The sequence below is a fragment of the Diaphorina citri genome, unplaced genomic scaffold, assembly GCF_000475195.1.
Source record: "Diaphorina citri unplaced genomic scaffold, Diaci psyllid genome assembly version 1.1 scaffold570, whole genome shotgun sequence".
In the NCBI taxonomy this organism is placed as follows: domain Eukaryota; kingdom Metazoa; phylum Arthropoda; class Insecta; order Hemiptera; family Psyllidae; genus Diaphorina; species Diaphorina citri.
The window spans coordinates 63,325-83,009 of NW_007378004.1; the positions used below are offsets into that span (position 1 = coordinate 63,325).

The 19,685-nt window shown below is 38.8% G+C and overlaps 2 protein-coding genes across 5 annotated transcripts in view; one reads left to right on the forward strand and one right to left on the reverse strand.

Moving 5' to 3' along the window:
* Nucleotides 1-1,080, reverse strand: part of LOC113467860 — a 56,400-nt gene extending 55,320 nt beyond the window's left edge. For 2 of the 4 annotated variants that reach the window (XM_026824308.1, XM_026824309.1), the window contains exon 1: nt 741-806. The gene's annotated coding sequence lies outside the window, so the exon portion shown is untranslated. Of the gene's footprint in view, nt 1-740; nt 807-921 lie in introns of those variants that run through there. The other 2 variants (XM_026824311.1, XM_026824310.1) reach the window with 2 other exon arrangements.
* Nucleotides 1,081-5,245: 4,165 nt separating this feature from the next.
* LOC103510188 (probable aconitate hydratase, mitochondrial) overlaps nt 5,246-19,685 on the forward strand; it is a 26,669-nt gene continuing 12,229 nt past the window's right edge. Inside the window, exons 1-10 of the mRNA XM_026824307.1 lie at nt 5,246-5,440; nt 5,989-6,143; nt 6,967-7,192; nt 9,292-9,417; nt 11,460-11,684; nt 15,153-15,237; nt 15,805-15,980; nt 16,842-16,971; nt 17,483-17,640; nt 18,544-18,802. Coding sequence (XP_026680108.1) covers nt 5,408-5,440; nt 5,989-6,143; nt 6,967-7,192; nt 9,292-9,417; nt 11,460-11,684; nt 15,153-15,237; nt 15,805-15,980; nt 16,842-16,971; nt 17,483-17,640; nt 18,544-18,802 — 1,573 coding nt within the window. The 5' untranslated portion in view covers nt 5,246-5,407. The remainder of the gene's footprint in view (nt 5,441-5,988; nt 6,144-6,966; nt 7,193-9,291; nt 9,418-11,459; nt 11,685-15,152; nt 15,238-15,804; nt 15,981-16,841; nt 16,972-17,482; nt 17,641-18,543; nt 18,803-19,685) is intronic.

Consider the following 19,685-nt stretch of genomic DNA (forward strand, 5'->3'; position numbering starts at 1 on the left):
TCTATAAGAAATATCTAGGAACTCAAAATTAGTGGAGATGCCAAAACTCCAGTTACCGAAAATCAGTGATAAGATGTAGCCCATTCATCTATAAGAAATATCTAGGAACTCAAAATTAGTGGAGATGCCAAAACTCCAGTTACCGAAAATCAGTGATAAGATGTAGCCCATTCATCTATAAGATATCTAGGAACTCAAAATTAGTGGAGATGCCAAAATTCCCCGTTTTCAAAACAAGAATCGAGATTAGAATGCCTGCCTAGTACCTATCTACCTAGAACAACTAACCAAGTAGGACTGAAAAATAATAATGAAAAAATAGAAAGTAAAAAAAAAAAGTATTTAGATAGATATAGGAAAACAAGAAAAAACAAGGCTCAGACTCATAAAAGCTTAAGCCAAAATCAAATCTGAGAAAAGGCTAAGAGCGATTCTTTTTTTTGCGTCTTAAAAAAGGCTCAGACTCATAAAAGCTTAAGCCAAAATCAAATCTGAGAAAAGGCTAAGAGCGATTCTTTTTTTTGCGTCTTAAAAAAATACCCATTAGGTATCTACAACCCACGCTCGAGCAAAAAATCTATGAAAGATTCCAAATACGCAAAAGTTTCTAAAGAAACATGTATTTTTCTGAAAAAAAAACATGAAAAAATAGAACCTTAAAATAATGTTAATAGAAAATAAAAACACCTGTTATGAAAATTATTTAATACCTAAATAAATAAACGAAAACACAAACTTACCTCGAAAAACAATCAATTCGACGAAAATTTGAAAGTTCACGAAAAGAACCTCGCGTCTTCAAGAAACGTGTTTTTCTGAAAAAACATGAAAAAATAGAACCTTAAAATAATGTTAATAGAAAATAAAAACACCTGTCATGAAAATTATTTAATAAATAAATAAACGAAAACACAAACTTACCTCGAAAAACAATCAATTCGACGAAAATTTGAAAGTTCACGAAAAGAACCTCGCGTCTTCAAAGCGAACGGACAGAATTCAGAATCACAACTGACTTCTAAATTCTCAACCGTAGGTAATACTGAATGGATTAGAATTCAAAGTATCGAACTTGTAACTTCTGCGTTGTGAAAACTATTAACTGTAGGCATGGCCAGATACTATACCACATATAGCGCCCCATAGGTAGATACCTAAGAGAGAATTCGACAAGTCGTAGTTAGTTGGACTTGGTCAAAGTTTAGTGTGTAGGTAGGCAGTTCTGTTTCTAAAGTCTAAGTTTCTAAGTTCTAAGGTATAGGTGTGTTTCTAAGCCTATCAGAAAACCGGACAAATCGTAGAAAGTTCGGGTTTTGGAGATTTCGCATCTATTTTCACGTCCGACCAGGAATATCAAATAAAATTTGCTTAAAGTTAAGGTAGAAGACTTAAGAGAATTAAGGTGGTACCTACCTACCTATCTAGTAGGCAATAGATAGGTGTAGGAAGTAAATTCAGTGGTCTGTCTGAAAAATAATATTATTTGTGTTAAAAGAACATTTCCCATTAAGTAATTGAGCTATGATCAAATTATGTAGTTCGATCATTATTACATCAGTCCACTGGCAGCTTATCAATTTGGCCTGATAACATTGCTCTAGTAAAAATCTATGCCACTGATCACCCATCACTACTTCAGGTTTATCTAGGCAGGTAGGTGCTTATGCTTACACAAGTTATATTTGCAAGGTGTTTTTTTTAAGAGGTTTGACAGAGGGAACTGTAACTGGTAAGGACTTATCACCCTGAAATTGAAGAGAGAAGGAAGGCAGGATAGGAGAAAGCCAGCCATTCCAAGAACGAACATTTTCACATCAGTATAAAATCTGCCCTGGGTGGGCATTGAACCCGTGGCCTAGCGCTTACAAGGCAGACACTCTACAAAGTAAGCTAGTTACTTAACTAGGCTTTAAACTCAACATTCTAAAGTTTTAGACAAGGAGGTTTTCAGCTCTAAAATTTCACTATTAATGAATTTATTTAATTTTGACATCCTTTGTAAATACTATTTTACTTAGGTTGTTTATGAAAATGGATACTTACGAGTTGGTTATTTATCCTGACTCAGACTTCTATTTATCTACTTTATTATAGACATTTTCAAGGGAAGTTTCAAGGGAAACTTCAAGGGAAACAGTTTCCCTTGAAAATGTCTATAAAATAGACAAAACTCCAAGTCGGGATGAATAACCAACTCTTAAGTATTCATTTTCATAAATAACCTAAGTAAAATAGTTTAAAATTTCAGACTCTGAGTGATGGGTACTTGCCTAAAGACAATCAAGTCTACTTTGTCCTACAATGACAGTCTGGCTAAAAACAGAGTGAAGCTCTCTGCTTTTAGCCTAGAAATAAATTACCTACCTAGTACTAAAAACTGAGGTATAGCTTAGGTACCTAACACAAAAGTGTAAGGTTTGACTCAAATAATGTACTCTGACTGATGGGTAGGTACATATACTCTACTTGCATGGATAGATAGAGCAGTGTCTTAGCAGCAATTAACACCTTAGTAATGACCTTGACTAATGGGTACAATATTAGACAACATGCTGAACATAGCTCACCATAGGCAATAGGCATAGGCACTGTACCTCACAGATTCACACTAGTCTTATTTGAGTAGTTCATTTCCAAAAGTGGATAGTATTTTTGCCTCGGTGGTGTAGTGGTCAAGGCGCTCACCTGGACCACCTGGTAAACGGGAGGGCGTGAGTTCAATCCTTGCAGAGGTATTGAATTTTATCCTCAATATAATTCCAGCAGTAGGTTACTATACTGTGGTCAAATTTTTAAATTATATTGAGGATAAAATTCCATACCTCGGCTGGGATTGAACCCACGCCGTTCTGTTTACCAAGCGAGCGCCTTGACCACTACACCACGGAGGCAGGGTTATGATGTTTCTTCTTTTACTTTACCTTATCCCAATTCTATTTGGGGTCGGCGTTTCCATCTTGTATTCTACTCCTCCATTTCCGTCTATCCAATGCTTCCTCTTTTCTCCATCCCTTCTCTCTAAGGTCCTCCCTCCACTTTATCTCTCCATCTCATTTTCGGCCTACCCCTTCTTCTTTTGCTCCCTATACCTAAACTCTCTACTCTCTTTCCCACATACTCATAGTCTCTTCTCTCTACATGTCCAAACCACCTCAATCTGCTCTCCACTTAGTAATGCTGTGATATCCACAAAGGTCGTGAAAAAGCTCTCTTATGTACCGGGTTGAGATAGGCGAGGTTGGTAAACTAACCTTGTTTTTAAGTTACCACTCCCATGCCAAACTGTAGAAACAATATCCTGTCTCATCCCAACCCGGTACAACCTGTATTGCTTTCTATGCTATCACAAGCTCTTCCAGATGTGCAAAGGTCGAACACCCTTGGTCGGCGCTACCTAAGGAACATACTATCGCTCAGTTATGCACAACATTCACTTCCTACTTCACAACTTTACATTTCCTCAAAACAAAGATTAGAAATATTGCTGAGCAAAGTTTGAGAACCACTGTTGTAGAGGATCCAATTTATAAAAAAAATTCTAAACCCATAATCTTTGGATAGTACCTAACCTTCGTGGCCGATTGGGTATCACCCTGGGCTTGCACATCGGAGGTCCCGGCGAGGTCGAAGTTTTTTCGGTTCTGTGATTTGAGTTCGGGGTACAACTCAGCCTCGTGAGGAAAATTGAGTAGCTACTTTAATCGAGTGGCGGCATTACCAGTGTAAAGAGATTGATATGGAAATTGATGCAAAGGAGGCACTTACACTCGTATTTATGAACAAGAATGATCGTTCTTAGATCAGTCTCAAGTTAAAATTGACCAATCAAATGCCTTGAGACTATGCTTAGCACGAACTTAAGAGCCAGCATTTTGTTCATAAATATGGGTGTTAGTCTTCTTCTTCTTCTTCTTCTTCTTCTTCTTCTTCTTCTTCTTCTTCTTCTTCTTCTTCTTCTTCTTTTACTCCTTACCCTAATGCTATTTTGGGTCTTCCATCTTGTATTCTACTCCTCCATTTCCGTCTATCCAATGCAATCCTCTTTTCTCCATCCCTTCTCTCTAAGGTCCTCCTCCACTTTATCTCTCCATCTCATTTTCGGCCTACCCCTTCTCCTTTTGCCCCCTATACCTAAACTCTCTACTCTCTTTCCCACATCGTCTCTTTTCTCTACATGTCCAAACCACCTCAATCTGCTCTCCACTTAGTAATGCTGTGATATCCACAAAGGTCGTGAAAAAGCTCTCTGCTTTACCAGAAATAATTTGAGATTTGATTTTTATTTCAACCTGTATTAAAAGGAATTTTTATTTGTGTTTAGTAGGTATATTTAAATGCTTGTCACAAATGTAGACAAATTTTATGACTTGACTTGGACTCGAACCACCAACCTCCAGATTCAAAAGTCCAACGCGTTAACAACTGCACCACTGAGGTTGGTTTCACCCTATATGAGTGAGGATGTCAGTACATAATATATCTCTAAGCTTTTTTTTCCATCAAGAATTTGTTCATCTTTTAGGAACTCAAAATAAACTTTTCCATCATAGGGAGGTTAACAAAGTTCTATCTAAACATAATGTTAGACTTGTAGGAGTGGGATTTGTGAATCATGATCTATTTATATCTCTTCTCTAACTTTTAGCCAGGTGAGGTTGCTTTGAAAAAGTGACTGGATTATCAAATTTATGAGTCATTAGAATATCATTTCAAGTTCAAGTTTAGTCAAGTTGTTGTTGTTGTTGTTGTTGTTGTTGTTGTTGTTGTTGTTGTTGTTGTTGTTGTTGTTGTTGTTGTTGTTGTTATTGTTGTTGGTGTTGTTAACGTCAATGACAACGTTAGGCACTCGTCCTAGAGGTCCAGGAAATTTGTGTATGAGTAAATTTACAGCCTACGTATACGTAAGTGTAAGTATACTTACCTATAAGTGAGTATTCCGTCCCTTATACCTTTTTATTACTAGGTATTGTGTAGGTAATAATAAAAGAAGGAAGGACTAAAAATCTTCATTACTAGTTACGCCTGGAAATAAAATACTTTCTAAACTTAGGTATGCAATGTTTCAAGCACATTGCGTAGCATAAGTAGGCAATGTGCTATACACAAAATAATTTCCAGGCGTTTTTTACGCATTCAAAATTACTTCAATCAGCTGATTCCACGCTCCCCTTTTATCTGACGGATTTGAGTTTTGAGTTCAGACAAATTTTATTTTTGTCGGTCAATTTTTTCTGTAAAAGAAAAAAGAAATTGATAACAGATAAAAACGTTCAGAGAGATCAGTTCATCAGTTTGTGCTAGCGATTCGACCGTATGGTGTCGACATGAAACACTGAATTCTAAACTTGAACTTGTGTGTGTTTTTTTCGTTGAAATCTTAACTTTTGAGTGTCTTCCCTAAGGAACCATGGTGTACTGTACGGGAGTTTTGCATCGCCAGGTTAGTTTACCTCAATAGATACCTACTTACCTACCATGATCTGCCTGTGCAATTTTCGCACTTCAATTTAACCTCTGACTTTGGGAGTTGGCATGCTTTCAAAGATGTTTGAATTGAATTTTCACTCGAGTTGTTGTCGATTAAAAACTTTCTTGTGAGGTTTGCCCTTTTTGTCAACCTTAAGGTCAAGTTTGTGTTTGGCAAATTTGACCCACCTATGTCCACTGTCCACCTTTTCTATGATTGTCAGAAGAAAGACAATCCAGGTACATGACAGCTTAAATGACGACATAAATTGGTCACAAATAATGCTTAAATTGGTACTTGTGCAGAAGTCACGTACCTACTTATGTGGAATATTGCTACCAAAGGAACTGGCACAAACAAGCAGTGACCAGTGTTATTATAGGGTTAGGTTAAATGCAAGAAGGAGTTTTCACAATTAGAGCAGTGATTAGTGTTATTATAGGGTTAGGTTAAATACAAAAAGGAGCTTTTTTTTTGCACGAATGTGCCTTCTGCATAATTACCAAATTATTTCCCCTCAGGTTCCATGGAAGAAGTTGTGCGGAGAAATTCAGCAGAGATGTTTCCACCAGTCCCCGATTGCCTATGCCTCGGGCAAAGTGGCAATGAGCAAGTTCGACAAGGCCCCACTTCCCTACACTAAGCTTGAACAGAACCTGCAGGTTATTCGGAAACGGTAAGTGTGTGAAGAACTGATATATTTGTATTCTGCAGTTTTTTAGTTTGAAACTTTGTCAATTAGATAGGTAACTTACTCTTCTTCTTCTTCCTCACCTTCCCGTGTTCAGACAGGGTTGGTCAGTCTCTCAATCTTTGGGCTTACATTTAGGTTGGCAACAATTTTTTATTGATACCAAATAGAACATACCTATACCTGGGACCTCTGGAGTGCAAGCCTAGTGTGACACCCACTCGGCCACTGAGCCTCATGAAAAAATATATTATTACTTACAGGTGGCAGGTATCCTGACCGTGAAAGGAGGTACTGGCGCTATCATTGAGTACCACGGGCCCGGTATTGACAATATCTCTTGTACTGGTGAGTCCATTACGATTTTTTTTTTTTTGTATGCGTCCCTGTACGAAGTTCAGAGCTTATGTGAAGATCGAGGTTGAAATGGTCACTTTCTATGATCGATTTTCCTCTGATAAGATATGATATTCTTAAAAACAATAGATTTTGGAGTTGAAATAAATAATCGAGGCTCTACTGTATTTGTCTAAAAAAAAGTCAGACTTTGGTCTGACTGCAAATATTTCAACGGGTTACTTTCTGGTGTTCTCGTGTTGACCCAGCACCTAAATGGGAGTATTGTGTCTCTTCTCGCCCATCTGATGAGAGGCATACTATGGGATGGGCATGCTACGACACAGACCACATGCGTCTAATGTAGCGCGTAGCAGTTGTTTCATTGTGCTACGAAATAAAAACGGCGGTGGAACACTCAGCTTTTAAAAAATAATAAATTAAATTGTATTGGTTTCTCTTTTTTTTTCAGGCTGAACCGTCCCCTAACACTCTCGGAAAAGGTCCTCTATTCTCACATTGATGATCCACACAACCAGGAAATCGAGAGGGGCGTGTCCTATCTCCGTCTGCGGCCGGACCGAGTGGCCATGCAAGATGCGACGGCCCAGATGGCCATGCTTCAGTTCATTTCTTCCGGCCTGCCCAAGGTGGCCGTTCCCTCGACCATTCACTGCGACCATTTGATTGAGGCCCAGGTAAGCGCCCAGGCCAAGGTTTTTTTTTTTTTTTTAAGAGGTTTGACAGAGGGAACAGTAACTGCTAGGGTCTCATCGTCCCGAAATCGAAGAGAGAAGGAAGACAGGATAGGAGGAAAGCCAGCCGTTCCGACAACGAACATTATCCCATCAGGATTAAACCCGCCCCGGACGGGAATGGAACCCGCGGCCTAGCGCTTACAAGACAGACGCGCCACCAACCAAGCTAACTAGGCTGGCTACCGGCCAACGTTTGATACACTTCTAGTGGATTTCACCAATGATTTAATGAGAGATTTCACCAACGGGGGAATTTTTGATCATCCAAAAAGGAGTTTTTATTAATACAAACAGGAGTTTTCAATGATTCGAAAGGGAGTTTTTATGGAATACTCGTATACCTTGTTTATACTACCAGCATAGGACTGAAAAGTCCCTTTACCCTCGTAGTCTAAACAAGCTCTTATATATTTGATTGGTAATATAATAACATTACATTTTATGGAAAAATAAACAAGACCTGTTAAAAAAAAAAGCGCTTGTTACAAGTTACAAGCGCATATTTCGTGAACCATCATTCCTAGAACCCTTACATGTACACCGATTGATTTCTCGTGAAAAGTTACATAGGAAAGACTCCTTGGTCATCTTAAATACTCTAATGGAAACTCTTGTTGAAAAAAAAAAATCATGTTGAAATATTTGGAGATATCACAGAGAGGAGAGAGGGAGCAGAGAGAACCTTCCAGTCTGAAAGCAGAAGAGAGAATGAGCTCAATTGAAGAGAGAAGGAAGGCAGGATAGGAGAAAGCCAGCCATTCCAAGAACGAACATTATCACATCAGGATAAAATCTGCCCTGGGTGGGAATCAAACCCGTGGCCTAGTGCTTACAAGGCAGACGCTCTACAAAGTAAGCTAACTAGGCTTTAAACCAAAGATTCTCAAATTTTAGACAAGGAAGTTTCCAGCTCTAAAATTTCACTATTCATGAATTTATTTAATTTTGACATCCTTTGTAAGTAAATACTATTTTACTTAGGTTGTTTATGAAAATGGATAATTACAAGTTGGTTATTTATCCTGACTCGGACTTCTATTTATCTATTTTATTATAGACATTTTCAAGGGAAGTTTCCCAGGGAAGTTTCAAGGGAAACAGTTATTTTATTGTAGACATTTTCAAAGGAAACTTCAAGGGAAACAGTTTCCCTTGAAAATGTCTATAAAATAGACAAAACTCCGAGTCGGGATAGATAAGAAAATAACCAACTCTTAAGTAACCATTTTCATAAATAACCTTAAGTAAAATAGTTTAAAATTTCAGACTCTGAGTGATGGGTACAAAAGTGTAAGGTTTGACTGAAATAGTGTACTCTGACTGATGGGTAGGTACTAGGTACATATACTCTACTTGCATGGATAGAGCAGTTGTCTTAGCAGCAATTAACACCTTAGTAATGACCTTGACTAATGGGTACAATATTAGACAACATGCTGAACATACCTTACCATAGGCAATAGGCATAGGCACTGTAATTCACAGATTCACACTAGTCTTATTTGAGTAGTTCATTTCCAAAAGTGGACAGTATTTTTGCCTCGGTGGTGTAGTGGTCAAGGCGCTCACCTGGATCACCTGGTAGGAGGGCGTGGGTTCAATCCTTGCAGAGGTATTGAATTTTATCCTCAATTTAATTCCAGCAGTAGGTTACTATACTGTGGTCAAATTTTCAAATTATATTGAGGATAAAATTCCATACCTCGGCTGGGATTGAACCCACGCCCTCCTGTTTACCAGGCGAAATAATATAAGACCTTGTTTAGACTGCGGGAGTAAAGGGACTTTTCACTCTCATTCTGGCAGGATAAACAAGGTATATTCTATTCTGTTCTATTCTTCGGGCATCATAAATGAACAAGATTGTCTTTTCAAGATTTTTTTTTTTTTTTATTAGGGAGGTTCTAAAAATTTGTTATACCATGTTTATTTAACCCATAAAATAAACGAGACCTTGTTTAGACTGCTGGGGTAAAGGGACTTTTTAGTCTCATTCGAGCAGGTTAAACAAGGTATATTCTATTCTATTTTATTTTCAGGTGGGAGGTGAACAAGATTTGAAGCGGGCCAAGACTCAGAATGAAGAGGTGTACAAGTTCTTGAGATCGGCTGGAGCCAAGTATGGCGTCGGCTTCTGGCATCCCGGATCTGGGATCATCCATCAGGTATTTAAAAAGAAAAAGTTAGTTAGTTAATTAGTGCTTTATTTAGACTGTCGAATTAGGACATGACATGTAGTCCCTTTATATCAATATTGCACCACAGTTTAATATTGCACCACTTTATTTAGAAAAAGAAGAAAGAACCGCCTTTTTTATTTCGTAATGCCCATCCCGTAGTATGTCCCTCATCAGATGGGCGAGAAGAGACACAATACGTCCCATTTAGGTGATGGGTTTAGATGTTAGTTTGTTTGAATGTTTAATTGTCCCGATATAACTCCCGATTGCCTGGTCATTTCGTAGCAATGGAACAACTGCTACATTAGACTCGTGTGGTCTGTGTTGTAGCATGCCCATCCCGTAATAGTAGGTATGTACATATTATCACTTATTAGGTACATGGGTACGAGACATTAATCACTGATTAAGTATAATTTTATTGTTTTTGTGTATCTTTTTACTGGTAGCCTAGTTAATTTGTTGCCTGTTTGCCCTTTGATTTATTTTTTCCGTTATTTAAACTTGTTTGTTGCTTGTGTAATTTCTGGACACGAAAATATAATATAATATCCCGCAATACATGAATTTTTCCGATTTTTCGTTCCCAGATCATCCTCGAGAACTACGCGTTTCCCGGTCTCCTGATGATAGGTACGGACTCGCACACCCCTAACGGTGGGGGCCTGGGGGGTCTGTGTATCGGTGTAGGTGGTGCGGATGCTGTAGACGTCATGGCAGACAAGATGAAAACAAAGTGAAATTAAAACAGAAGCACCTAATGATGGAAACAAAATAAAACTAGGTATAAGATAAGTACCTAATGATGAAAACAAAGTGAAATTCATACGTAACACAAATAGAAATATGGGAAAAAACTCATGATAAAAGCAAAAAAAATGCCTCTGTTTTCACTCTCTCGATCGAAACAACCTTTGAACTTGGACTGGGATTAGACAATGCGGAAATTTCAAAGGTTAATATTGTTGAGAGCTGTGAGGAGTCCCTAGCTGCGATTGTGCAGTCATAGGAATTTATCTCCTTGGTTACGGTCATGCTGTGGGCATAGTATACCGGTCAGCTATGATGTACCTAGATAAAAATACAAAGCAGGGTTTATACGCGACCCGGAAAAGTCATGGAATCTGAAAATCGGCCAAAAAGTCATGGAAAACCTTGAAAATTTGAAAGAAAACCTGGAAAAGTCATGGAATTTGCCATCCGGTCGAAAATGAAAAAAAAAAATATTGAAAAATTCAAATTAAATACATATCAAGTATTTCCGAAAAACGGTCTGCGGTGCATCCCCCCTAATAAAGGGGTAATCTTGCCTTTTTTTTTCAAGTACCCCCGCCCCCTAATTTTCTGGAAAACTCATGGACATATTCTGGAAAAGTCATGGAATTTTATTCTGGGAAAAGCAAAGCCCTGCAAAGACGTATAGAGAAAAGAAACTTTTTTTTTATTCAACAAAGGAGGTCTTATCGTCCTAAAATCGAAGAAAGACAGAATAGGAGAAAGCAAGCCGTTCTGAGAACGAACCCTATCTGTTTAGGATAAAGTGAACCTAAATGGGACGTATTGTGTCTCTTATCGCCCATCTGACGAGGGATGTATTACGGGATGGACATGTAGAATAGAAAATCAGGTATTTAAACAGAAAAAGAAGAAAGAACCGCCTTTTTTTATTTCGTAATGCCCACCCCGTAGTATGTCTCTCATCAGATGGGCGATAAGAGACACAATACGTCCCATTTAGGTGCTGGGTTTAGATGTTAGTTTGTTTGAACGTTTAATTGTTCCGATATAACTCCCGATTGCCTGGTCATTTCGTAGCAATGGAACAACTGCTACATTAGACTCGTGTGGTCTGTGTTGTAGCATGCCCATCCCGTAATACATGAATTTTTCCGATTTTTCGCTCCCAGATCATCCTCGAGAACTACGCGTTTCCCGGTCTCCTGATGATAGGCACGGACTCGCACACCCCTAACGGTGGGGGCCTGGGGGCCCGTAATACATGAATTTTTCCGATTTTTCGTTCCCAGATCATCCTCGAGAACTACGCGTTTCCCGGTCTCCTGATGATAGGCACGGACTCGCACACCCCTAACGGTGGGGGCCTGGGGGGTCTGTGTATCGGTGTAGGTGGTGCGGATGCTGTAGACGTCATGGCAGACATCCCCTGGGAGTTGAAATGCCCCAAGGTCATCGGCGTGCGTCTTGACGGGGCCCTGAAAGGATGGAGCTCCCCGAAGGATATTATTCTTAAGGTAAGGCCAGCCACTCTTGTTTAAATCATGATTTGTAGAGAGTGGCTAATGTTATACCTGCTTTTGTTATAACTGGTTTGCCACTTGGATTAAAATGTGTGGGTGGTGCCAACCATTCATTTGTATCTCTCTATGATTTTTATATTTTGTTTTTTACTTTCTACTACTAACAGTATAGCGGAGCTATACTAGTAATGAAAGTATTGCAATCGGTCCAAATTTTCAAAATTGGGAAATGGGTGGAAATATCCGTTTTGGTAAAAAATTGATACCAAATAGAACATACCCATACCCGGGAACTCCGGAGTGCAAGCCTATAGTGTGTCCAGATCAATGTGACAGCAAAAAAATAGGCATTGTTGCCAAACATGTCACATTAGACTGGCCCTTATTTTCGAAGTATTAAAAAGTAATGATTATCACTCGATTTATGGTTCCTTTTGGTCTAAAAAAAAATGCTAAATGCGGTAATTTATCTCAAATAGATATCAAAATTTTTAACCCAAATTGGACCTGGGACACCAAATTTCAAGGATGGACGTGTCTTGATTCAAGAAACATGTGTACCAAATTTCATCAAAATCGGACCAGGCAATCGGGAGTTATAGCGGAACACACATTCAAACAAATAAACAAACATCTAAACCAAATGCAAAACGGTCGAGTTAAAACATGGACCTCAGTATCGTTCGGTCAATAATAATATATATAAAAAAAATCGTCTTTGTTGCATGCCGTTCAAAAGTTTTCGTAAAAGTTTCTAAACTTGAGGGCCACCCTGTCATCTCTTGTTTCTCAGGTCTGATCGGTAGTTGTACCGCTTTTTCTTCACCTATTCCCATGTTCAGACGGGGTCGGCGTTTTTCGTCAGCCTCTCAATCAGCCCTAACTAGGGTGATCGCTTTGGGCTGACATTTGGGTCTGATCGGCAGTTGTACCAACTCATCCTACGAAGACATGGCGCGGTGTGCCAGCATTGCCAAGGAGGCTATGGTAGTTGTACCAACTCATCCTACGAAGACATGGCGCGGTGTGCCAGCATTGCCAAGGAGGCTATGGCACATGGGATCAAATCCAAGACCCCATTCAATGTGACCCCGGGATCCGAACAAGTGCGAGCTACGATTGAGCGGGACGGCATTGTAAGTATTGATACTCCATTAACCCCATACACAACAAGCAGGGTCCGTCCCTCCGGGAATTTTTTAGCCCGTAGTTTATTCGATCATGGTTAATACCTATGTACCTACCTAATTTGTTTAATATTCAGTTTATTATTATTCTTGATTTGATTTTTCGATTTTACTTTCATGTAATGATTATATAGTGTGCTGAGGAGAGTACATGGGATGTAAAGTGTGAAACTAATTTATTAAGTTGAGGTGAAAACAACCAGAAGAACAAAAGAAAAAGAATAAGCAAGTTAAAAGAATACCCTAAAAGTACATTAGTACTTTAGTACTTAAAGGGCTTTATTCAGAAAGAGAATTAATTATTGTGAATTTGATGAATAATAGTAGGATATCCTTTGAAAAAAAACTATGGATTTTGGAGTTGAAATAAATAATCGAGGCTCTACAGTATAGGTCTAAAAAAAAAGTCAGACTGCAAATATTTCAACGGGTTACTTTCTAGTGTTCTCGTGTTGACCCAGCACCTAAACGGGAAGTATTGTGTCTCTTCTCGCCCATCTGATGAGAGACATACTACGGGATGGGCATGCTACGACACAGACCACATGCGTCTAATGTAGCAGTTGTCTCATTGCTACGAAATAAAAACGGCGGTGGAACACTCAGCTTTAAAAAAATAATAAATTAAATTGTTTTGATTTCTTTTTTTCAGGCTGAACCGTCCCCTAACACTCTCGGAAAAGGTCCTCTATTCTCACATCGATGATCCACACAACCAGGAAATCGAGAGGGGCGTGTCCTATCTCCGTCTGCGGCCGGACCGAGTGGCCATGCAAGATGCGACGGCCCCTATAAATTATGTTATGCTTGTTTGTTACTGATTGCTTCCTGGCTATAAATAGGCAAAATAAATATTTTTCTCTTAATTTTCACAACCAAACGTGTTTGTTCTTAATTTTTCCGAAAGTTTTCTATATCATAGTACGAATAATTAATCTAAATTAGCATTTATTGTGTTCTTTTGATGTTTTTTAAGTAGCAAATATTGTTTAAAACAAGTTTTATTCTATTATAAAAAGAAATTCTGAAAGAGAACTACTAGTTCTAGCCACAAATATGGGCAAAAAACACATAATGCCCCTGGATTGCATAACCAAAGTGACGGAAAACTTCAAGGCCGTTGAGCATGTCGACAGCGATGTCCGATCGAGCTGAAACTTTTTAGCATTTTTTTTTAGACCAAAAGGAACCATAAATCGAGTGATAATCATTACTTTTTAATACTTCGAAAATAAGGGCCAGTCTAATATACATAGATGCTTACCTACCTATAACTATAATTACAGACCAAAAATGACTCACTTCTTTTTCTTACTATGGTGATAGATGGGTAACATTCTAGGGCTAGCAAAAATATGTTTGATTCCAGACTCTTTTAGAAGATGAGGTCACGACTTTTCCAACTTGATTATAGTGCTTGCTATATCTGTCGAGAACTACCTACTAGATTGAATATTAATAGTCCTTAAGCTACAGTACTGAATCAATAATTGTATTATCTATAAATTAATAATTGGCACCTCCATGCTTACATTACTTACAGTAGGTATATTAGGTAGGTACTAAGATATTTCCTAATGGAATACAATATTTACTGCACAGAATAGGTTGTAAACTTATATTGGTGTTCAATGGAATGCCCAATTCATGAGTTTAAGAGTCCCACTGAATGATTAATAGTAGTAAATATTGTTTAAAACAAGTTTTATTCTATGATAAAAAGTTCTAAACCCCTCTGTTTAGGAGTTATGGACTCGAAACTGGGTAAACGCCACATAATGCCCCTGGATTGCATAACCAAAGTGCCGGAAAACTTTAAGGCCGTTGAGCATGTCGACAGCGATGTCCGATCGAGCTGAAACTTTTTAGGTAGTGTTTTCTCACTAAATGGAACTAGAAATCGAGTGATATTCAAGACTTTTCCAAGATTTTTTTCCCACCTCTATAGCTAAGGGCCAGTCTAATGTCACATGTGCAATGGTAGAGAATCTTTAAAAGGGGAAGGCATATTGCACAGTGCTTCCCCCGACAGTGAAACAAAGTCAGGTAAGGCGATATCCACCTTACCTGTTCTGGAATCCAACCACTGAACTTAGAGCTATCTCTGCATTTTAGAAGAGAGAGTTTATCAAAAATAGACCTTCACCTCAATTGCAACAATGTAAGGATTTCCTGCAATCTGATTGGTTCCTTCATTTTGGGTTGCCACATTGATCTGGATGAACTATACCCACTCGGCCACGGAGGCTCATGAAAAAATATATTATTATTACAGGTGGCAGGTATCTTGACCGTGAAGGGAGGTACTGGCGCTATCATTGAGTACCACGGGCCCGGTATTGACAATATCTCTTGTACTGGTGAGTCCATTACGATTTTTTTTTTAAAGATGTTTGACAGAGGGAGCTAAGGTCTTATCGTCCCGAAATCGAAGAGAGAAGGAAGACAGGATAGGAGAAAGCCAGCCGTCCCGAGAACGAACATTATCCGTTCAGGATGAAATCCGCCCCGGGCGGGAATCGAACCCGTGGCCTAGCGCTTACAAGGCAGACGCGTAGTGATAGGTAAATACCCGGGTACTTATTTTTGGGGTAAATACCCTGGGTATTTACCCGGGTAAATACCCAATTTTTATAAATACCCGGGTATTTTCAAGAAGCGCCTCAGTCGAATTGTGCCCGGGAAATTAAGAAAAAATCAAGTGACGATGTTTTTTGTTTATTTTTCTTCTTTTTTTTAAAATACCCGGGTATTTACCCACCCTGGAGGTGGATAAATACCCGGGTAAATACCCAATTTTCATTTACCCACCCAGTGGGTATTTACCCACGACACATCACTACAGACGCGCTACCAACCAAGCTAACTAGGCTGGCTGTTGTTTTCTATTTGAATTAAAATATAAATTCTCTCCCAATCTCCTGCAGGTATGGGCACCATTTGTAACATGGGAGCCGAAATCGGAGCCACCACCTCTTTGTTTCCGTACAACAAGCGTATGTACGACTACCTGAAATCGACCCTGAGAGAAGATATTGCCAAGGAGGCTCTGAAATACCAGAAGAGCTTGCTCACTCCTGATGAGGGCTGTAAATATGATCAGGTAATGGTGGAAGCGCGTTGAGAATCACTGAAGAAGGGAAAACTGCCATGAAAATGAAAATGTCAGAAGAAAATGCCATAGACCTGAGCTGTTTCCTCCTCAGTCGACACAATTTCAGCTGAGATTCAGCTCTAGACCACCAACGACTTAATGAGAGATTTCACTAATGGGAGAATTTTTAATCATCCAAAAAGGAGTTTTTAATGGTCCAAACAGGAGGAAGAGACCGCCTTAACTTAATACACTGCGCCAAGCAATTAGAGGAACGCTCCTATTTTCGATTTTTCTCAAACTGCTTTTTTTTTCGGCTCGGTCAATTTTTTTCGGTAAAACCATTATGAATGTTCTTTGCTGTAAAGTTTCAAATTTATTCCACAAGACCGCATACCTACTTACTTTGTGAGTAAAAAAAGAAAAATGAAAAACAAGGATAGGGCAATAGGACAAAAACGGACAATTTTTTAAAAAGTTCCGGTTGGGGTCCCGAATTTTTTTCTAATTTTTACCAGTAGTGTAGTAATATTCTGTGTTCTTTTCGAAAGCACCTGGTCCAAAAATGGTGTAAAAATATTTAGAAAAAAAGCTACGTTAACATTTATCTCCAAAACATGCATTTCAGCATAAAACTGATCCTTGTTTTTCATTTTTCTTTTTTTACTCACTGGGTAAGTAGGTATGCGGTCTTGTGGAATAAGTTTTAAACTTTACAGCAAAGAACATTAAAATGGTTTTACCAAAAAAAAAAAACATAAATAATAATAATAAAAAAAAAATAGTTGCACTGAACGGCAGTTTGAGAAAAACTGGAAAATAGGAGCGTTCCTCTAATTGATTGTGTATTAATAATAATGTCCTCCACAGCTTATCGAGTTGGACCTGAACACCCTGGAGCCTCATATTAACGGACCTTTCACTCCTGATCTTGCCCATCCCATCTCCAAGGTGGGAGAGACCGCTAAGAAATCTGGTTGGCCCACCGAGATTAAAGTCAGTAAGTACCTGCCCTCAAGGAACAGAATTTCACATTTCATATACAACGGTATAAGAGGGTCATAAATGCGGTAATTTATCTTACATAGATATCAAAATTTGTAACCCAAATTGGACCTGGGACACCAAATTTCAAGGATCGACGTGTCTTGATTCAAGAAACATGTGTAAATTAGACTTACTTTATCATGGACACTCGTTGCTATCTTGAAAGCCCAGAAGAGGTTAGGTAGTAGAACAGCCGCGTACCAAATTTCATCAAATTCGGAAACATGTGTACCAAATTTCATCAAAATCGGACCAGGCAATCGGGAGTTATAGCGGAACACACATTCAAACAAATAAACAAACATCTAAACCAAATGCAAAACGGTCGAGTTAAAACATGGACCTCAGTATCGTTCGGTCAATAATAATATATATAAAAAAAATCGTCTTTGTTGCATGCCGTTCAAAAGTTTTCGTAAAAGTTTCTAAACTTGAGGGCCACCCTGTCATCTCTTGTTTCTCAGGTCTGATCGGTAGTTGTACCAACTCATCCTACGAAGACATGGCGCGGTGTGCCAGCATTGCCAAGGAGGCTATGGCACATGGGATCAAATCCAAGACCCCATTCAATGTGACCCCGGGATCCGAACAAGTGCGAGCTACGATTGAGCGGGACGGCATTGTAAGTATTGATACTCCATTAACCCCATACACAACAAGCAGGGTCCGTCCCTCCGGGAATTTTTTAGCCCGTAGTTTATTCGATCATGGTTAATACCTATGTACCTACCTAATTTGTTTAATATTCAGTTTATTATTATTCTTGATTTGATTTTTCGATTTTACTTTCATGTAATGATTTAAAATCAAGACTAGAGCCCGTTCTCCCTTTATTCCCAATATAAGGTTCAAGTCACCCATCCATTTATTGGCCTTGCTCGGCGTAGCTTAACATAGGTGACGCTAAAACCGGTCTTAAAATAACGACTGAAGTGTTATCTAAAACTTTCTCGCTTTAAGTTCATAGGTCGTCGCGACAAATTTCAAGATCAGACCTCATTTGTGTGAGAAAATGTGAAAAAAAGCAAATACAATAGTCCGTCCACTATACCTTTTATTATTAGTAATAATAAAGGAAGGACGGACTAAAAAGCCCAATCTGAGGGTTAGGTGTAGGGGCTGGACAGCCCTAAAGGATGGGTTAAGCTTGTACGAATCTACGGTACCCCATTCCATACAACTAGGCATTGAAAAATCACCAATTTTAGGCTTAACTAGTGGTTGACCCGTCCTTTGTTTATCGATTAAAATGAAAAAGTTACGACCGAAAAAAGTGGTTTTTTGGACTTTTCTCGGAAACGAAGCAGAAGTTAGGAAATTGACCCACAGAACCTTGTTGGAAGTGATGAGATCTACCTACCCAGAGCCGTTGTCAGTGTTTTTCTAGCGCACCCTGTATATTTTTCTATGGTTTTTAGCAATTTTTACTAATAATAATTAGGTAATTAATCATGATAAAATAAATAAAAATAAATATATATTTTGTTGTTTGTCGATTAACTCGTTTCTTCACATTCTGCCTCAGGCGCAAACCCTGCGGGAGTTCGGCGGTACGGTGCTGGCGAACGCATGCGGCCCGTGCATCGGACAATGGGACCGCAAGGACGTCAAGAAGGGCGAGAAGAACACCATCGTGACCTCGTACAACCGGAACTTCACCGGACGGAACGACGCGAACCCCGCGACGCATGCGTTTGTGACGTCCCCGGAGCTGGTGACGGCGTTGGCCATCAAGGGATCGCTCGAGTTCGATCCGCGCTACGACGAGCTCACCGGAAGTGACGGTAAGGAATAGCCCTCTCTAGTGCTCGCTTTCGCCTGCGGCGCTGTTCCTCATTTCCCCCCTTTGCATGTTAAATTCATCCTCAGGATGTGTAAATTTGTTCCCTTAATTATGACAAGCTTCAGGTTCATGCGTGTTGAAAAAATTGCGGAGTTGAAGATTAGAATTTCGATGAGACCGAATTTCTGAAGATTTAGATCAAAGTGTTCAAAAATTTTGCCTGCGGCCCTGTTGTTATATTCTGTTCGCCCCTTTTCTTGTTAAAGTTGAATTTGGACCGTAAGAGAGAAATGGTGAAATGGTTGTAGGGGTCATTATCTTGAAAAAATTTGGCCTGCGGCGCAGTTATTTCATGGTGCAACTAATGGAGGACTCAAGTCCTTACCTTAGAGTCACATCAAAAAAAAATTGAAGAAGTAATTAAAAAAAAAAGATAACAGACCGGGGAGCATTGCTTAGAAAAAAAAGAAATAAAAAAAATATCGGCTGCTCGCAGTGGGAATAGGGTGGAAATTCTTGGAAAATTAGACTAGAATTTAAAAAAAAAAAAAAAATGGACTGGATTGACTGGAAAACCCGGAAAAGTCAGGGAATGTTATTTTCCCATTTAGTAGACACCTTGGGTTGGGTAGAAGAGTTGAAAATCAGTTATTATTATATATTTTTTTTGAAGACCGTCTCGATCATTCAGGTTATTTGAAAATTCAATTCAATTTATTTATTGTGATTGTTTTGAAAACATTACACACAATTTACAATTTTACATATATATATATTTTTTTTTTTATTTAATATACCTTATTTATACTGTCGGCTAAGACTAAAAAGTCCCATTATGCCAACAGTTTAAACAGGCCTAAACGGGCCAAAAAAAAAAAAAAAAA